The sequence below is a fragment of the Mercenaria mercenaria genome, chromosome 2, assembly GCF_021730395.1.
Source record: "Mercenaria mercenaria strain notata chromosome 2, MADL_Memer_1, whole genome shotgun sequence".
NCBI classification, from domain to species: Eukaryota; Metazoa; Mollusca; class Bivalvia; order Venerida; family Veneridae; genus Mercenaria; species Mercenaria mercenaria.
Genome location: NC_069362.1, coordinates 17,776,153 through 17,795,380, shown reverse-complemented (window position 1 = coordinate 17,795,380; position 19,228 = coordinate 17,776,153). Strand labels below are relative to the sequence as shown.

Here is a 19,228-nt window from a genome sequence, read left to right as displayed (position 1 = left end):
ACCATTAGATCTTGGTTCCTTTCTTGAACTGGCCAGATCCCATTATGGGTTCCAGAGTTATGGTCCCTGAAGAGCCAAAATGAACTTTTTTGACCTTGTCTGCACAAAAGCAGTTTTATTTATATGATTTTTACCAAACTTGCGCACAACTTGTATCGACATAAGATCTTAGTTCCTTTCTTGAACTGGCCAGATTCCAGTACGGGTTCCAGAGTTATGGCCCCTGAAAGGGCCAGAATTAGCTATTTTGACCTTGTCTGCACAATAGCAGCTTCGTTTATGATTTGAATTTAACCAAACTTGCACAAAACTTGTGTCACCATAAGATCTTGGTTCCTTTGTTGAACTAACCAGATCCCATAATGGGTTCCAGAGTTATGGCCCCTGAAAGGGCCAAAATTAGCCTTTTTTGACCTTGTCTGCACAATAGCAGCTTCATTTATGATTTGATTTTAACCAAACTTGCACACAACTTGTATCACCACAAGATCTTGGTTTCTTTCTTCAACTGGCCAGATTCCATTTTAGGTTCCAGAGTTATGGCCCCTGATAGGACTAGAATAAGCTATTTTGACCTTATCTGCACAATAGCAGCTTCATTTATGATTTGAATTTAATCAAACTTGCACAAAACTTATGTCACCATAAGGTCTTGGTTCCTTTCTTGAACCAGATTCCATTATGGGTTCCAGAGTTATGGCCCCTGAAAGGGCCAAAATTACCTATTTTGACCTTGTCTGCACAATAGCAGCTTCATTTATGATTTGATTTTAACCAAACTTGCACACAACTTGTATCACCATAAAATCTTGATTCCTTTTAATTCGCCCGAAGGGGCATATTATGTTATTGCCTCGGTGTCCGTCTGTCTGTATGTCTGTTGGTTAGCAATTTCCCTTCCGCTCTGTAACTCTTGAACCCCTTGAAGGATTTCAAAGAAACCTGACACAAATGTTCACCTCATCGAAACAATGTGCAGAGCGCATGTTTCGGATGGCTCACTTCAAGGTCAAGTCACACTTAGGGGTCAAAGGTCATATGACTTTGTTTTGTGTGTATATTGCTTTGCATTTGCGTCGATTGCAGTGCTCTTGTTTTTATTTAGCAGATCCTTTTGTTCACTTACAATAATTTTTTTAATAACTTCCCTTTTATGTTACTATAAACAGCTTATTTAAGAAACTTTTTTATTATTGGCCGTAGGGAAAAACCGAGACCATTTTTCTGTGGTACAACATGGATGGTACTTCCAATTTTTAGGTGTATTTTGACATATCTGTACCTTGTAAGAATTTTTTTTAATTTTGGTTAAATTCTTCCCTTTGTTGTTCCTGTCCTTTGGACTTAGATTTTTTTCTGAGGACTTAGATTTATTTTTAATTTCTTCCCTTTGTTGTTCCTGTCCTTTGGGCTTCATCAGTCAAAATTTTGCTCCTAACCTCCTCTGATGTAATCCTTCAGGCATGAAACTACTGGCCTGATTTGAAAATAATTTTATTTGAAGTAACTTTAAGAAAATTTCAACTATATTTTCTCATAATTCTTTTGATTGATCTTGATTATGATTTTTTGACCTTCTTGTCCTTCAGTGCAATGATAACAGGTGAGCGATATAGGGCCATTTTGGCCCTCTTGTTTAGTTTTTGTTCAGTGCAGCTTTTCAACAGTGAATATTTCATCAATAAGCCCATGAATATCTCAGTACAATTCTGTGTTTCTGAAACTAAAAACCAAAATGATTTATTTCTCATGTAAATAACTGCACTGATGCACTTCACAATAACACAAAATGAGATAAATATTCCATTAAAACGATTTCCATGAAAGGAAGCCCAAAATTGTAACCCTATTATCAGTGTATGAATGATAGCAGGGATGTATACATTATTAATATATACAGAATATATACATGAAAATATATAATCAATGTAAAATGTAAGTATTGACAACAATATTGAAACCATCAAATTAAAGAACAACATTTTTAAGAAACAGATATTAGTATAATTAAACTGATCGATGCATTAATTCAAAATGAAAAAGGAACATCGAATGTGTAATGAATGTTTCAGATGATTTCTTTGTTGACAAAAGTGAAGAAAAAATGTTAGAATTAATACTTCAAAGTTTTAACAAATCCATGATATCATAATATTGAAATCAATAGTTCAGATTTCTTCATATATATTTCTAAATACAGCAAAGTACAGTGGTAACGTACTTTAAAGGGCCGTTATGGAAAAAAACTCATTGCTTGGAAAGTATGGAGCTATACTATTTTGTAGAAGTATTTAACAACTTGATGACTAAATATTCCTCTACCATTTTCTGAGAAAATAATGATACAATAAAACAAGATTACTGGAATGGTAACGTAACATGTGTAAAGTATGTTACAAACAGATTCCTCCTTCAAATAAGTATTTAATTATATTTTCATGTGCTTCAGCTTAAATAACTCAAGTTTATTGATCACAGTTTAGTTCATCATGTTATCTGTTCCAGCATAGATTACCGGTAACCTTTAGCATGCTAGATAAATTGTCGTCTGCTGGAAATGTCGTCTGCTAAAATTGTAAAGTTCATTCAATTTGCTCCAAAATTGGAAGAAATATTGTCAGAGTAGCAAACAGCTTGGAACCTGATCAGACGCCGATTTAATCGGCGTCTGATCTGGTTCCAAGCTGTTTGCAAAGGCTGTTAAATTCGCCTGCAGCAGGCTAAGGGTTAATTTCAGCAAATTTGCTGAAATACCTAATGTGGAAAAATTATTTACCTTCACAGTAAGAAAATACTATTCTAGAAAACAAGGAGAGACATTAAGACCAGATCAAAGCTGTCTGATCTATATTTTCTAAATAATTGATGTAACAAAACAAGGTTATTGAAATGGTAACGTAGCATGTGTAAAGTATGTTACATACTGATTCCTTCTTCAAAAAGCTGTTCAAACTTCATTTCCAAACAATATAGCTCACATAATTGATATTTTATTGATAACAATTAATTATATCATTTTATTAAATTTTAGTGGTATCTTGTTTCCTGAGATTTTGGTTGTGGTTATGGTTAATATTATGCAAACATACCTACTTTGGAGTAAAAAAGTTACCATCAGTGTTACAAAATACTATTTAAGAAAACACTGAGAGACTTTCAGAACAGATCAAAACTGTTTGGTACATTTAAACTGATTTAAAACTTAAAAAATATTATTTTCTAATAAAATGTTGTCATTTTGTAACAATCTCATTAATATTCATGAATATGCAAATTAGTTGATTAACATACAAATGCTGTTTTTTGAAGGCCAATGTCTTAGCTCCATTTTGACACCATTTTTATTGTTTTATCATCAAAACTGACCAAGATATGACTGATTATCCTCTATATGGTCGTATTTTCCAAAAATGAACGGTTGCCATGGAAACAGTGAATTCTTATATAGTTCAAGAGTTTTTTCATGGAACATTTTTTATTTCGAAAGGGTTGGTCCTGCCGAACAATTTGGTACCTATGAAAAAAAGTCTGGGGGTTGGGGGTGGGGGGCGCATGGTAGACCCTATTGGCCCTCTACCTATTATAATTACCTGATGACCCCAAGCGATTAGGGGTTACTTGACTGTGACCTTGACCTACTGACCTACTTTGTTTTTTAAGATACAGCCTTGAAATTTTAATGACATGTACAGTTTTGCACATCGATCTTAAAACTGACTTTCAGTGAACATGAATGTGACCTATTTACCTACTTTCTAATATTTTAGCATCAGTTTGCCATTTTAAACATGTGGCTCATATTACTCAGGTGAGCAATTCAGGGTCAACATGACCCTCTTGTTCAATGTATAGGTCACTTTGACTGACCTACTGAACCCACAAAACACTTGCCATCTACCATCCTTTGAAGTTTACAATTAGGCTAGTGTTCTTCAAGTTATTGAGGGGAAACCATTTTCAGTCTCAAGGTCATTGTTGTCTTGACCTGTTGACCCCTGAATAATAGGTGTCAATTACTGAAGATGGGGGAGCCCTGTATCCTTGCTACTGTGCAGTTACAGGCCATTGGTAGCTCTTGTCTAATCTGAACCAAGGTTCAGGGTGGGCTGTGGTGCTGATGCTTTTTCCGGCTTCCATTGTCCAGCATAACTTTTACATAAATCAATTTTTAATGACCCTTTGATGGAGGTTCACCAAACTTGGTCCAAAAACAGCCTTTCCTGGACTTTCCTAATTTTGTTCAAATGATGCCCCTTGCAATGGCTGCCACAGCTAAAACTAGAGCCAATAAGAAACAACTTCTCATAAACCACTAGATAGATCTTCACCAAAATTGGTCTTTAGGTCTGTAGCAGCATTGCATGGTCCTCTCACATTTATTCAAAGATTTTACTTCACCCCTTTAATGGGCTGCCTAGAGCTAAAATTATGGGGGGGGGGGCTTTTAAACAACTCGAACCACATGATGGATCTAAACCAATTTGGTATGTAACATCCTTTTGCAGTTCTCTCTCGAGTTTGTTCAAATGGTTTCACTTGGGCACTTTTAGGGGCTGCCACAACAACAAGAGGGCCATGAAGGCCCTGTATCACTCACCTGACCTATTGACCTAAAGATCATCAAGATAGTTTCATTAAGATATGGTCATAAAATTGGCCTCTAAAGTGTTAACTAACTTTTCCTTTGATTTGACCTGGTGACCTAGTTTTTGACCTCATATGACCCAGGTTCGAACTTGACCTAAAGATCATCAAGATTAACATTCTTACTAAGTTTCATGACGATACAGTCATAAATGTGGCCTCTAGAGTGTTAACAAGCTTTTCCTTTGATTTGACCCGGTGACCTGGTTTTTGACCCCACATGACCCAGATTCGAACTTGACCTAAAGATCATCAAGATTAACATTCTGACTAAGTTTCATAAAGATACAGTCATAAATGTGGCCTGTAGAGTGTTAACAAGCTTTTCCTTTGATTTGACCCGGTGACCTAGTTTTTGACCCCACCTGACACAGATTTGAACATTACCTATAGATCATCAAGATTAACATTCTGACCAAGTTTCATTAAGATACGGTCATAAATGTGGCCTCTAGAGTGTTAACTAGCTTTTCCTTTGATTTGACCTGGTGACCTAGTTTTTGACCCTACATGACCCAGATTCAAACTGGACTTTAAGATCATCATGAGTAACATTCTGACCAAGTTTCATGAAGATACAGTCATAAATGTGGCCTCTACAGTCTTAACAAGCTTTTCCTTTGATTTGACCCGGAAACATAGTTTTTGACCCCACATGACCCAGATTTGAACATGACCTATAGATCACCAAGATCAACATTCTGACAAGGTTTCATTAAGATATGGTCATAAATGTGGCCTCTAGAATGTTAACTAGCTTTTCCTTTGATTTGACCTGGTGACCTAGTTTTTGATCCTACATGACCCAGATTCAAACTGGACTTTGAGATCATCATGAGTAACATTCTGACCAAGTTTCATGAAGATACAGTTATAAATGTGGCCTTTACAGTGTTAACAAGCTTTTCCTTTGATTTGACCTGGTAACCTATTTTTTGAACCCAGATGACCCAATATCAAACTCGTCCAAGATTTTATTAAGGGTATCATTCTGACTAAGTTCCATTAAGATTTGGCCAAAATTGTGACCTCTAGAGTGTTAACAAGTTTTTCTTTTGATTTGACCCGGTGACCTAGTTTTTAACCCCAGATGACCCAATATCGAACTTATCCAAGATTTTATTGAGGGTAACATTCTGACCAAGTTTCATTAAGATTGGGCCAAAATTGTGACCTCTAGAGTGTTAACAAGTTTTTCCTTTGATTTGACCTGGTGACCTAGTTTTTGACCCCAGATGACCAAATATTGAACTCGTCCAAGATTTTTATGAGGGTAACATTCTGACCAAGTTTCATTAAGATTAGGCCAAAATTGTGACCTCTAAAGTGTTAACACAGGGCGATCACAAAAGCTTACCTTGAGCACTTTGTGCTCAGGTGAGCTAAAAATTGGGATAACTTTTCACGAACTCTTGAATGGATGTTCACCTTTTGGCAAAGTCCTCAGGTGAGCAAGTAAGGTCTCTTGCTGACACTTTTAAAGGAAATCATTAATATACCATATGAGCATTTGCCTCCAACCGAGCCAGGATCCAATCATTTGAAAACAGTAGAGGGTGCTTCAAGCCACAATTAAATTCTATCCAAGGATTTTTCAACAAGAAGACTTTTCAACTAAAGTCCTTTTTTTTCCCATTAGGAGCCTAATCAAAGCATCGGGTATAGGTTTTATAATCCCCATCATTGCAGGATGCTTCCAGCCAAATTTGGTTGAATTCCATGAAATAGTTCTCAGAAAGCTGTTGAGATGGAAATTGTGCTGCTATATCATTGGGACTAGAGTCGTTTAAGAGGTCAAGGTCATCGCTGAAAATAAGTCACTGTTCCCATGACAAAATCACAGGTGAATACGAGACTGGGTCAACAATTTGGGTCATAAGATCAAGTTACGGAAAATACCTTGTTGAAACCCCTACATCACATTTTCTATTTGGTCTACAAGGAATAAAGCCAGAATATTTGTCTTGATGAAATTTAAGTACATATCAAATCCTAGTACTGTAAAGGCCATATTTTCTAATTGATCTACATAAAGCTTAAAAAGTTTGTCTTAATAAAATCAAAGTAAATTTTGAAACTGGGTCATTGTGAGTGAAATACTAGGTTAATACATGGAATCTTAAAACAAGAGCACCGCCTTGCGGGTGCTGACGCTCATCTGATTTTTTTTGTGTAATAGAAATATTGTCCTACCCATGATTTTCTAAGTCTAAAAAGGGCCATCATTCTTGCAAAAAGCAGGATAGAGTTATGTTTCTTGATGTACAGTGTCCACTTATGATGGTGAAAAACTGTTGCAAGTTTTAAAGCAATAGCTTTGATAGTTTATGAGAAAAGTTGACTTAAACATAATACTCAACCAAGAAAATGATTTTCTAAGTCCAAAAGGGGCAATAATTATTGCAAAAAGCAGGATGGAGTTATGTTGCTTGCTGTACAGGGTCAGCTTATGATGGTGAACAAGTGTTGCAAGTTTCAAAGCAATAGCTTTGATAGTTTAAGAGAAAAAGTTGACCTAAACATAAAACTTAACCAAGAAATCTGATATTTTCTAAGTCCAAAAGGGGCCATAAATCTTGCAAAAAGCAGGACGGAGTTATGTTTCTTGCTATACAGGGTCAACTTATGATGGTGAACAAGTGTTGCAAGTTTTAAAGAAATAGCTTTGATAGTTTAGGATAAAAGCTGACCTAAACATAAAACTTAACCAAGAAAACTGATTTTCTAAGTCCAAAAGGGGCAATAAATCTTGCAAAAAGCAAGATGGAGTTATGTTTCTTGATGTACAGGGTCTGCTTATGAAGGTGAACAAGTATTCCAAGTTTCAAAGCAATAGCTTTGATAGTTTAGGAGAAAAGTTGACCTAAACATAAAACTTAACCAAGAAATCTGATATTTTCTAAGTACAAAAGGGGCCATAAATCTTGCAAAAAGCAAGATGGAGTTATGTTTCTTGCTATACAGGGTCAGCTTATGATGGTGAACAAGTATTCCAAGTTTCAAAGCAATAGCTTTGATAGTTTAGGAGAAAAGCTGACCTAAACATAAAACTTAACCAGGCAACGCCGACGCCGACCGACGCCGACAACCGCTCAAGTGATGACAATAACTCATCATTTTTTTTCAAAAAATCAGATGAGCTAAAAATTCAGCAGATAAACAAGAGGACCATGATGGTCCTGAATCGCTCACCTATCCCCACATGACCCAGTTTTGAACTGAGTATGACGTTGTTATTTCTATTATTTGACATAGTGACCTAGTTTTTGAGCATATGTGACCTAGATATCATCAAGATAAAAAATTCCGACCAATTTTCATGAAGATCCATTGAAAAATATGACTTCTAGAGAGGTCACAAGGTTTTTCTATTATTTGACCTAACGACATAGTTTTTGAAGGCACGTGACCCACTTTTGAACCTGACCTAGATATCATCAAGGTGAACATTCTCACCAATTTTCATGAAGATCTCATGAAAACTATGGCCTCTAGAGAGGTCACAAGGTTTTTCTATTTTTAGACCTACTGACCTAGTTTTTGACCGCACATGACCCAGTTTCGAATTTGACCTAGATATCATCAAGGTGAACATCCTCACTAATTTTCATGAAGATCCATTGAAAAATATGGCTTCTAGGGAGGTCACAAAGTTTTTCTATTTTTAGACCTACTGACCTAGTTTTTGACCGCACCTGACCCAGTTTTGAATTTGATCTAGATATCATCAAGTTGAACACTCTCACCAATTTTCATGAAGACCCATTGAGAAATATGGCCTCTAGAGAGGTCACAAGGTTTTTCTATTATTTGACCTACTGACCTAGTTTTTGACTGCATGTGACCCAGTTTTGAACTTGACCTAGATATCATCAAGATGAACATTCTAATCAATTTTCATGAAGATCTCTTGAAAAATATGGCCTCTAGAGAGTTCACAAGGTTTTTCTATTTTTAGATCTACTGACCTAGTTATTAACCGCATGTGACCCTGTTTCAAACTCGACCTAGATATCATCAAGGTGAACAATCTGACTAATTTTCATAAAGATCCCATGAAAAATATGGCCTCTAGAGAGGTCACAAGGTTTTTCTATTTTTAGATCTACTGACCTAGATTTTGACCGCACGTGACCCAGTTTCAAACTTGACCTAGATATCATCAAGGTGAACATTCTCACCAATTTTCATGACGATCCATTGAAAAATATGGCCTCTAGAGAGGTCACAAGGTTTTTCTATTTTTAGACCTACTGACCTAGTTTTTAACCCCACGTGACCCAGTTTCGAACTTGACCTAGATATCATCAAGATGAACATTCTGACCAACTTTCATAAAGATCCCATGAAAAATGTGACCTCTAGAGTGGTCACAAGCATAAGTTTACGCACGCACGGACGGACGGACGACGGACGCCACGCGATCACAAAAGCTCACCTCGTCACTTTGTGACAGGTGAGCTAAAAACAAGAGCCGTCACACGAGACAGCATATATATAGACTATTTCGTTGCAGGATAGTGAAATTGTGCACATATGAGGAAGCTGGAGCTGCCGCTAGAGTGTTTAATGACTCCAATGTGGAAGAATCCATTTAGTGGCAGTAATAACAGAAATCTGGTGAAAAAGCATCAAAATTAAACTTAAATTCTAAGTAAAAAGGGGGCATAATTCATAAAATATTAGTACAAAACTTATGGCCCCTGTTGAACGTGAAACTGAAAAGTGTTGGTAAAATAAATAAGATTTATTTCTGGGGGCTAGGTGTTTAAGCTCACAGACCTATCACTTAATCACCTTACCTCTAGCTGGTGTGGGTATGAAACATCACTCTAAATGTAAGTCAATGTTGTATTGCTGTAAATACTACACATTTCTTGGCAACAACAAACAAACCTATATTAATGGCTGTATGACAATCGCTCTTCTTGGCATAATGCCTGTCTGGAATTCAATATAAACAAGCTAATTCTGAACATTATTTATTTCTATTTTACTATTCTTTTAATGTTGTCTATAAAACAATTAAATACATAAATTAATATTATACACAAAATTGTACAGAGATATGTCTCAACATCTACAAATCAATGTATATGCAGTAAACATGAGCTTTTAACTGCAAACTGATGTCGCCGCCCCCCCCCCCCCCCCCCCCCCCCCAGTGGGAAACCTTAATCTTGTAAACTACATATAAAAGTTTTATCATAATATCTCATTTCTATCTTCAATCATTTAGCAAAACTCATTTTTATACGCCCAAAGTGATGTTATGTTATGACGCCAATGTTCCGTCTGTCTCTGTCTTTCTGTTAGCAATGTCATGTTTGCTCTGTAACTTTTGAACTCCTTGAAGGATTTCGAAGAAACTTGACACAAATGTTCACCACATTGAGACGGCATGCAGAGCAACCGTTTTAGATGGCTCTCTTCAAAGTCAAGGTCACAAGTACTTGAGCCATTGATGCACGTGCACACCCTGGTTCTTGAGTCATTGATGCACGTGCGCACCCTGGTTCTTGAGCCACTGATGCTTGAGTGCGCCTTGGTACTTGATCCACTGATACTCCAGCAAGTAGTGTTTCACTACAGATCACAATATAACTACCATACCAAATAAATAAAAACACCATACAAACATACAAAAACTGTGTAATAAAACAAAATTAGAACTAAAATAGAAATACACTGAGGTAGACTACTCAATCTAGTTTAAGTCTAAACAAGGAGTTAAAATTAAGACCTTTCACACATTTTTTAAAAGCAATATTGCATCCATTTTATAAACTTTTAGACTGTTTATCTTTAACTATGTAATAATTACAAACTAAAAGTCCTTAATCACAAGTAGAAACATTTCTGTATCACAGTACTGGAATGTTTAATTTATAAACATCATCATGTTCTATGTATAAACATCATTGGTTCTATATTCATTGTGAAAACATGACCTGGATAAATAAAACAATTTAAAGATGATAAGTAAAGCTTATCAATAAAGACACTTGTCTAGTTATGAGCGTTTGATAAAATTCCTCCTTAAAATTTACTTAAAACTACAACAACAGGTGTTTAATATACTTATATAACATATAAAATATTTATAATGTGCTTAATATACATATGGAACATATAAAATATATATATATATATATCTATGAACATGTAACAAACCTACTTGTTCAGTAAGAGAAATCAATAATGTAAAACCTTGGTATCAATACACAGTGGACGGACTTTCATATAAAAGACAATATCACAGCTGTGAGTAAAAAGTGCTATTGAAATAATAAGTAAGAAAAAGTAAAAAATGTTACAGAGAAATAATTTACAATATTATAGTATGAACATCATTTTTACAGATATACATCCAGTCAACGTAGTAAGGAGGACCATCTTGTTAACTGTTAAAAAACGCTGAATTTTACAGATAAACGGAAAGGTCTACAATGAAATCATTAACATCTATAGGGGACTAATTTGAGTATTTTGTTGTTGTGTCAGTTCATTTAATCCCAACATGCAAAGGAAACTCCTGTCTATTTTACTGTGAAGTTTAAGTATGAACTGCAAGAGTTTAAGCCCCTACAAAATAACTGTTTCAAAGAAAACCAAGAAATTTTATGCTAATAAAATAAAATTATTTCGGAGTATTCTGGCTATCAAAATATATCTTTTGATAGAATAACTATCAGGGTAGAAAAGTATGCATGGCAATTAGATATGAAACAAGAGCTGTCAGAGGACAGCAACGCTCGACTATTCAACAGCCTTGTTGATTGAATGAATACGAAAGGCGAAAAAGGGGCATAATTTAAAACAAGAGGACCATGATGGTCCTGAATCGCTCACCTTTTCCCACATGACCCAGTTTTGAGTATGACGTTGTTTTTTCTATTATTTGACATAGTGACCTTGTTTTCGAGCTCATGTGACTCAGTTTTGAACTTAACCTAGATATTTTCAAGATAAAAATTCTAACCAATTCTCATGAAGATCCATTGAAAAATATGGTCTTTAGAGAGGTCACAAGGTTTTTCTATTATTTGACCTATTGACCTAGTTTTCGAAGGTACGTGACCCTGTTTTGAACTTTACCTAGATATCATCAAGGTGAACATTCTCACTAATTTTCATGAAGATCTCATGAAAAATATGGCCTCTAGAGAGGTCACAAGGTTTTTCTATTTTTATACCTACTGGCCTAGTTTTTGACCGCACGTGACCCAGTTTCGAAACTGACCTAGATATCATCAAGGTGAACATTCAGATCAATTTTCATGAAGATCCATTGAAAAATATGGTCTCTAGAGAAGTCAAAAGATTTTAATAATTTTAGACCTACTGACCTAGTTTTTGAAGGCAGTTGACCCAGTTTCGGACTTGACCTAGATATCATCAAGATGAACATTCAGACCAACTTTCATACAGATCCCATAAAAAGTATGGCCTCTAGAGAGGTCACAAGGTTTTTTTATTATTTGACCTACTGACCTAGTTTTTTAAGGCACGTGACCCAGTTTCAAATCTGACCTAGATATCATCAAGGTGAACATTCTGACCAATTTTTATGCAGATCCATTCACAAGTATGGCCTCTAAAGAGGTCACAAGGTTTTTCTATTTTTAGACCTACTGACCTAGTTTTTGACCGCACATGACCCTGTTTCGAACTTGACCTAGATATCATCAAGATGAACATTCAGACCAATTTTCATACAGATCCCATGAAAAATATGGCCTTTAGAGAGGTCACAAGGTTTTTATATTATTTGACCTACTGACCTAGTTTTTGAAGGCACGTGACCCACTTTCGAACTTGACCTAGATATCATCAAGATGAACATTCAGACCAACTTTCATACAGATCCCATAAAAAATATGGCCTCTAGAGAGGTCACAAGGTTTTTCTATTATTTGACCTACTGACCTAGTTTTTGATGGCACGTGACCCACTTTGGAACTTGACCTAGATATCATCAAGGTGAACATTCTGACCAATTTTCATGAAGATCTCATGAAATATATGGCCTCTAGAGAGGTCACAAGGTTTTTCTATTTTTAAACCTACTGACCTAGTTTTTGACCGCACGTGACCCAGTTCCGAACTTGACCTAGATATCATCAAGACGAACATTCAAACCAACTTTCATACAGATCCCATGAAAAATAAGGCCTTTAGAGAGGTCACAAGGTTTTTCTTTTATTTGACCTACTGACCTAGTTTTTGAGGGCACGTGACCCAGTTTCAAACTTGACCTAGATATCATCAAGGTGAACGTTCTGACCAATTTTCATGAAGATCTTGTGAAATATATGGCCTCTAGAGAGGTCACAAGGTCTTTCTATTTTTAGACCTACTGACCTAGTTTTTAAAGGCACGTGACCCAGTTTCGAACTTGACCTAGATATCATCAAGGTGAACATTCTGACCAATTTTCATGAAGATCTTGTGAAATATATGACCTCTAGAGAGGTCACAAGGTTTTTCTATTTTTAGACCTACTGACCTAGTTTTTGAAGGCACGTGACCCAGTTTCGAACTTGACCTAGATATCATCAAGATGAACATTCTGACCAACTTTCATAAAGATCCCATGAAAAATGTGACCTCTAGAGTGGTCACAAGCAAAAGTTTACGGACGGACGCACGCACGCACGGACGGACGACGGACAACGGACACCGCGCGATCACAAAAGCTCACCTTGTCACTTTGTGACAGGTGAGCTAAAAAGCAAAATAGGGTTATGGAACCTGCATAGTGCTTATCAGCTCATGACAGTGGACAAGTGTGTGAAGTTTCATTCCATTCCCATTAGTGGGTACTGATATACCAGCTTACATATAAGAATTTAACCCAAAACTCCTAAGTTTAAATAGGGGCATTATTTTGTAAAATGCAAAGTTGAGTTATTGACCCTTTGCACTGCATGTCATATCATGACAGTGAACAAGTGTGTGAAGTTTCAATCCTTTCCCATTAGTGGATACTGAGATACCAGCTTACATACAAAAACTTAACCAAAAATTTCTATGTTGAAAAAGGGGCATAATTTTGTAAAAAAGCAAAATAAAGTTATGGGACCTGCTTTGTGCATGTCAGATCATGACAGTGAACAAGTGTGTGAAGTTTCAATCCATTCCAATTAGTGAGTACTGAGATACCAGCTTACATACAAAACCTTAACCAAAAAATTCTAAGTCGTAAAAGGGGCATAATTTTGTAAAAAAGCAAAATAGAGTTATGGAACCTGTGCAATGTAAGTCGGTTTATTACAGTAAATAAGTGTGTGAAGTTTCAATCCATTCCCACAAGTGGTTACTGAGATACCAGCTTACATACAAAACCTTAACCAAAAATTTCTAAGCCAAAAAAGGGGCATTATTTTGTAAAAAAGCAAAATAGAGTTATGGAACCTGTGCAATGTAAGTCAGTTTATCACAGTGAATAAGTGTGTGAAGTTTCAATCCATTCCCACAAGTGGTTGCTGAGATACCAGCTTACATACAAAAACTTAACCAAATCGGGACGCCGACGCATGGGCGAGTCCAATAGCTGTACTATTCTATGAAAAGTCGAGCTAAAAATTGATGACATTTTATAGTTTTATAAAAAGACTATTCTTTTCTTGGTATGTGTTATGACTCACAAACACAAAAAAAATAGTGAAAGATCAGTTGTGAATACGGGCCCAGAACTTAAAAGAAGCAATGTTCTGGGGTGACATTAAATTTTGTTAGATATACAAAGAATGACATAAAAAGTATATAACATAATACAAGACACACATGTTGTCACCTCAGTGCAAAAAGTTGGTAACTACCTCTTTACATCAATGTAGTTTACCACTTTTCTTTGCCAAGGCGAAAAAAAGTATCTTTATATCAATCTACAGGTTGTATCACAAACAACATTGCAGGTTAAATAAAAATAATTGGCACTTTCATCATATAATACAACTGCTGAAATCAATACTACATATAAGACTATTTAAAGAAATACGTGTAAAATATTTTGAACTGAGAATACTTGCTGTTTTTATCATAATATATCTTCAATGAGTAAAAAATTCATTAAATAATCAAATTAATTCACACAGCATAGTCTAAAAATATACACAATTTTACATATGTACCGGTATATATATTCATCAATTCAAAAACTGAAAGGCTAACATATAGCACCTTCACCCTACATTTCACTAATACCATACATCCCCTAATAAACACTCAACCAAACTTTATACCAACTGGGCTCCTAAATAAACACCCTCCCTTTGCATAAAGCAATACCCCAGGGGCAAATATTGGGAGGTATACAGTAGCTTATTACCAATAATTTACTTGCATACATGTCTTTCTCAATCATAAACTATTAAATGCTGGTTGATTTTTCACAACCTGTATCAGAGTTAGTGTAGATACTGAAAGACTCTTTTCATCAACACTGTATTTAACACAACCATGTCATAATATCAAATCATACATAAATACTTTTTTATTATAACAGGACTTCCTCAAAAAGTCTATTACTGATTAACTTCGCTGATTTCAAGCGTCCCATGACGCGGTGTTCGCTGCGACAGTATCTGCTGCATCATGGACATCATTTTCTCCGTCTGCAAGTTTGCCTGAGCCACCTGGTCACTAAGATCATTCATATGTGCCTGCATCATCTCAACAGTAGCATGTAAGTTGGAAGATTTCCTAAAATACAAGTTGTCACTAAATAATGGAATATTACAAATATGGTTATTACAAATAAAGCCAAAAGGCACTTGTACTTTCATGTATGAGCTCCAGATGACAAAAATTAGTAATTTTCCAACTTTGACCATTTTCTTACTCAAGATTTAAACAGAAAGAAAATGAAAGGAGTTAGTGTTACTGTTGGAGTCTAGGTACTCTTTGGAATGAAGAGTTCCTAAATATCCTTGGTTTACCTCAATACACACTCTCAACCCACTCTAACACGTATACATACAAATCCTAATTAATAAAAGTAAAATAATGAGACAGTTTAGATTTTATTCAGTATACCTTGCTGATAATGGAATAATAGTATCTGTGGTATCCATCAGCATTGGTTCTGCTGTTCCAGGTCGACTCTCATCTAGGATAGGGGACACTCTCGACAGCTTAACATGTTCTTTGATACTGTCTAACTCTTCTATTACCCTTTCAATCCTGAAAATGTAAATAACTCTTCATTATCCCCTTTACCCTGCTAAATTTCTATAATGAACTTGTCCATCTTTCAATTTGGACAGTACCATTAACTGTTAAAAGGGGTGCTTACCAAAAAAATACTGGCTGAATGGCATACAGTGCAGATTATGATCAGACTCCACAGATGTGCAGGCTGATCAGTATCTGCACTGGTCGCAAAGGCAGAATCAATCATGTTCAGCATGATAAGGGTTAAAATGTTAATTATACGTTTTAAGCCTGATATGATATTCGTTTATAGAATATGCAATTTCATCTTCCATATTCATCCTTAAATACCCAGTTTACAAATCTGCTTTAGTTATTTCAGTAAGACTTATTTATGAGACTAATTGGTGGGGCATGAGTATCTTATGGTAACATTCTGTAGAAAGAAAGCTCAAACTGGATAAAAAGTGTATCAGGAGACAAGAGGGTCATGGTGACCCTATATCGCTCACCTGTTTTAAATTTGGCCTTTGAATTATAAAGATAAACATTCTGACCAAGTTTCATGAAGATAGAGTCATAGATGTGGCCTCTACAGTGTGAACAAGCTTTTCCTTTGATCTGAGTGGTGACCTAGTTTTTGACCCCAAATAACCCAGTTTTGAACTTGGCAGGGGAATCATCGAGAAAAACATTCTTACCAAGTTTCATGAAGGTAGGGTCATAAATACTGCCCACAGAGTGTTTTCAAGCTTTTCCTTTGATTTGAGCGGGTGATCTAGTTTTTGATCCCATATGACCAAGTTTTGAACTTGGCCTAGGAATCATCAAGATAAATATTCTGACCAAGTTTCATGAAGATAGGGTCATAAATGTGGCCTCTAGGTTGTTAACAAGCTTTTCCTTTGATTTGACCTGATGACCTAGTTTTTGACCCGATGACCTAGTTTTTGACCCAACATGACCCAGTTTAGATCCAGGCCTAGAAATCATCAAGATAAACATTTTGTGCAAGTTCGTATCAAATCAAAGCATAAATGAAACCTCTATATTGCTGAAAGGGCCAAAATTTAAAAAATTTGCCACTTTCAGGGGCAATAACTCTAGAACTCATGATGGAATCTAGCCGGTTTCGGAAAGGAACCAAGCTCTAATTGTGACTTAAGTTGTGTGTAAGTTTGGTTAAAATCAAATATAAAATGTCACTTCTTTTGTGTTCACAAGGTAAAAATTAACAAATTTTGGCTCTTTCAGGGGTCAATCAGGGGCCGTAACTCAGGAACCTATGAATGGATCTGATAGATGCATCATGGAATCCAAGAGTTATTGTTGTTAAAGATATTTTGCAAGTTTGCATCAAATCAAACCATAAATGAAGTCTCTATATGGCTGCAAAAGCCAAAATAGCTCAATTTCATTTATCTCAGTCCCTTCAAGTTCAATTTTTATCCAGGATTGAAGAACATGACCCTCCAAAGGTATTTTACATTGAAAGAAGAAGGAAAATACGGATATCTAACACTTTTCAGTGTATTTTAGTTTCAATGATATCCGTAGAAGTCTGCATAATTGATAATTTTACAAGTATGCGCGTTAGCTTTCTAATATAAGCTTAAAATGTATATGTTGCGGGGCTCGTGTTTCCATGGTAATGCATTTTCTCTCATTTTTAAACAACTATGTAAAAGGTGTTTTTCGACGGCTTCAGTGCCTTTCTGTTAATTATTATTATTATTATACCAGATTTATATAGCACCCTTTTCATGATAAACACGTTCAAAGGTGCTTTACATATACTGCAGCCACACAGGGCGCGAAATCATCCTCTACTAGTACAGACACAGAACGATCTGACCAGAGGGACAGAGTGAGATAAAGCCCCCAGAACAGGCAGAGAGAACTTTTCAGATACAGACGTGTCCGGCTTACTTTTTTCGAATAGACAGTCTGGTTCTTTAACGTGCCCGGTGTATAGCACCGATACACGCGAAGCCGTCTTTCCTGGGAAGAACCAGTACAGGCCTCTAGTTAGGTGGGAGACACTCATGAGCATCTCAGAAATTTCCAGGGATTCAAACCCCGGGCCTCTGGATTGACAGTCAAGCGTGTTACCACTAGACCACCGGCCCAACATGGAATATTTGGGTAATATTATTAGCAAAATACCAAGCACTTTACATGGCACCCTATTTTTCTTAAAGTTTAAAGTAACCATGGCAACAGAGATGTTTAAAATAGCTTATATCTTGCTTTTTGTCGTAATTTCTTATAAAAAATATTGAATAAAATTATCTTTCTTGTTAGTGTAGCTTTAAAACATTATTTCTAACGTAAGTTATATTTTCGTGTTATTTGCATTTATTCAAACAAATTTCACAGCTTAAAATAGTTACAGCAGTACCCTTCATCTGGCATTTTTCATGGAAAAATCGTTCAGCATGCTGCTATTATTCTTATGGATATTGCTGAAATGAAAATAAAAAGCTGAAGCTGGGTTCCTTAAACAGACCAGTGTCAAGGCTTTTGAATTTTACATTTAGATATATAGGTCACGGGCTTCGTTTCCATGGTAACATCAATTCAATTGAAGAAACCACAATTTTCTACTGAAATTTGAACAATTTTAGATCTTAGTTTTAGTATATAAGTAACAAATTATCAATGGAAACTGAAAAATAGGTATTACAAATCAAACTGCTAGATTTTTTTATTTGAAAAACAGCCGTAACAAGTAACTTTTCACTCAACTATATTCCAAATAACATTGGTTACCATCATCCATTTTCTTACATTCCGCGTAAGATTTCAATATAACTACATAAAAGAAAATATTATTATTAAAAGCAAAAGACTCATAAAAAATATTTCAGCAAATAATGGTTATCTGAAAATAGTTCAAATAAAGAAAATGCACAGAATTACGTACTTTCAAATTAAGAGCTATTAATTTCGCGCAGTAACTGACATGTAACGTCATGACATCATTTTAAGGCAACACTGTTTTGAAGCGTTTCTGTGGCAAATTATTCATTATTTCTGCATTATTAAACCATAAAGCATCAGATCGGAGACAGGTTCAGGATTTGTTTTCTGAAGAATGGATATACAAACACATTTAGTTTGTCGTAAACGTCGTCGTAAATCGTCACGTTAGCTTCCGGTTTGACATGCGCACATACAAATATTAAGGTAACCTACCTCCTTAAGGGGCCATAACTCTGGAACCCATGATGTGAACTGGCCAGTTTTCGAAAGGAACTGAGATATTATGCCAAGACAAGTTGTGTGCAAGTTTAATTAAAATCAATTGCAAAATGTGGCCTCTATCGTGTTCACAAGCCAAAAATAGCAAATTTTGGCCCTTTAAGGGGCCATAACTTTAGAACCTATGATGGGATCTGGCCAGTTTTCAGAAGGAATCGAGATA

General features: G+C 35.7%; 1 protein-coding gene across 4 annotated transcripts in view; it reads right to left on the bottom strand.

The window, feature by feature from the left end:
• Positions 1–9,859: 9,859 nt before the first annotated feature.
• Positions 9,860–19,228, bottom strand: part of LOC123562001 (transient receptor potential cation channel subfamily M member 2-like) — a 98,817-nt gene continuing 89,448 nt past the window's right edge. For all 4 annotated transcript variants that reach the window (XM_053531197.1, XM_053531203.1, XM_053531209.1 and 1 more), the window contains 2 exons: positions 15,685–15,831; positions 9,860–15,351 (listed from right to left, as the gene is read on the bottom strand). In XM_053531197.1, coding sequence (XP_053387172.1) covers positions 15,174–15,351; positions 15,685–15,831 — 325 coding nt within the window. In that variant the 3' untranslated portion in view covers positions 9,860–15,173. The remainder of the gene's footprint in view (positions 15,352–15,684; positions 15,832–19,228) is intronic.